General features: G+C 50.4%; 1 protein-coding gene across 1 annotated transcript in view; it reads left to right on the plus strand.

Moving 5' to 3' along the window:
* EMH_0078370 (uncharacterized protein) overlaps nt 1-637 on the plus strand; it is a gene marked incomplete at both ends in the record, with an annotated part of 4375 nt that overhangs the window by 1909 nt on the left and 1829 nt on the right. Inside the window, 2 exons of the mRNA XM_013499985.1 lie at nt 1-298; nt 472-635. Of these exons, the coding sequence (XP_013355439.1) occupies nt 1-298; nt 472-635 (462 nt within the window). The remainder of the gene's footprint in view (nt 299-471; nt 636-637) is intronic.

Genomic DNA, 637 nt, shown 5'->3' on the forward strand with positions numbered 1-637 from the left:
TGACCAATCACAAGACAGTTTCAGGTTGAATACAAGTCCTCAGGGAAGCCAGTTGTCGTCACGTCGGCTGAGTGAGCGGCCATCTGCTCGAGAGGCGTCTACGACAGCTGGAGGAGGATCAGCGAGAAGGGAAGCGGCTGAAACGGGTGAGAAGAAGCCCTCAGAGGCAAAAGATTCAAAACAGGAGGCGAAGGGTGGAGGGAAAAAACCGGACGAAGAGGAGGATCCATATGAAGAATATCCTGACCACTGCGGAGATTTGGCAACTTTCGTCGAAGGCCGCCAAGTTGTGGAATGGGTGCGACTGTCTCAAATTTTGCACCCATTTCGTTCGTTCTTATTAACTGTCCGCACGCACAGGACGCTGAACGTCACATGCAGCTAAAGCTGATTGAAAACGCGTTCAAAACGCAGTTCACTGCATACCAGCTTGTGACTTGTGAGGCAAATGGGGTGTTGTTCGTGTTGCAGGATATCCCGATATTTAATGGAATTGTTCATGTGCTAGGGTCTTCCGTATTGAGGCCCGATATCGAGGCTGTAGCCACGGATATTGCGTTCTGGCAATGCACGCACCAGTTCTGCTTTGAGTGTCCTTTCTTGACCCCGTACCTACTCAAGTTCCTTGATAACGTTG

The sequence above is a fragment of the Eimeria mitis genome, genomic scaffold (genome assembly GCF_000499745.2).
Source record: "Eimeria mitis Houghton genomic scaffold, Emh_scaff4893, whole genome shotgun sequence".
Taxonomy (NCBI): Eukaryota; Apicomplexa; class Conoidasida; order Eucoccidiorida; family Eimeriidae; genus Eimeria; species Eimeria mitis.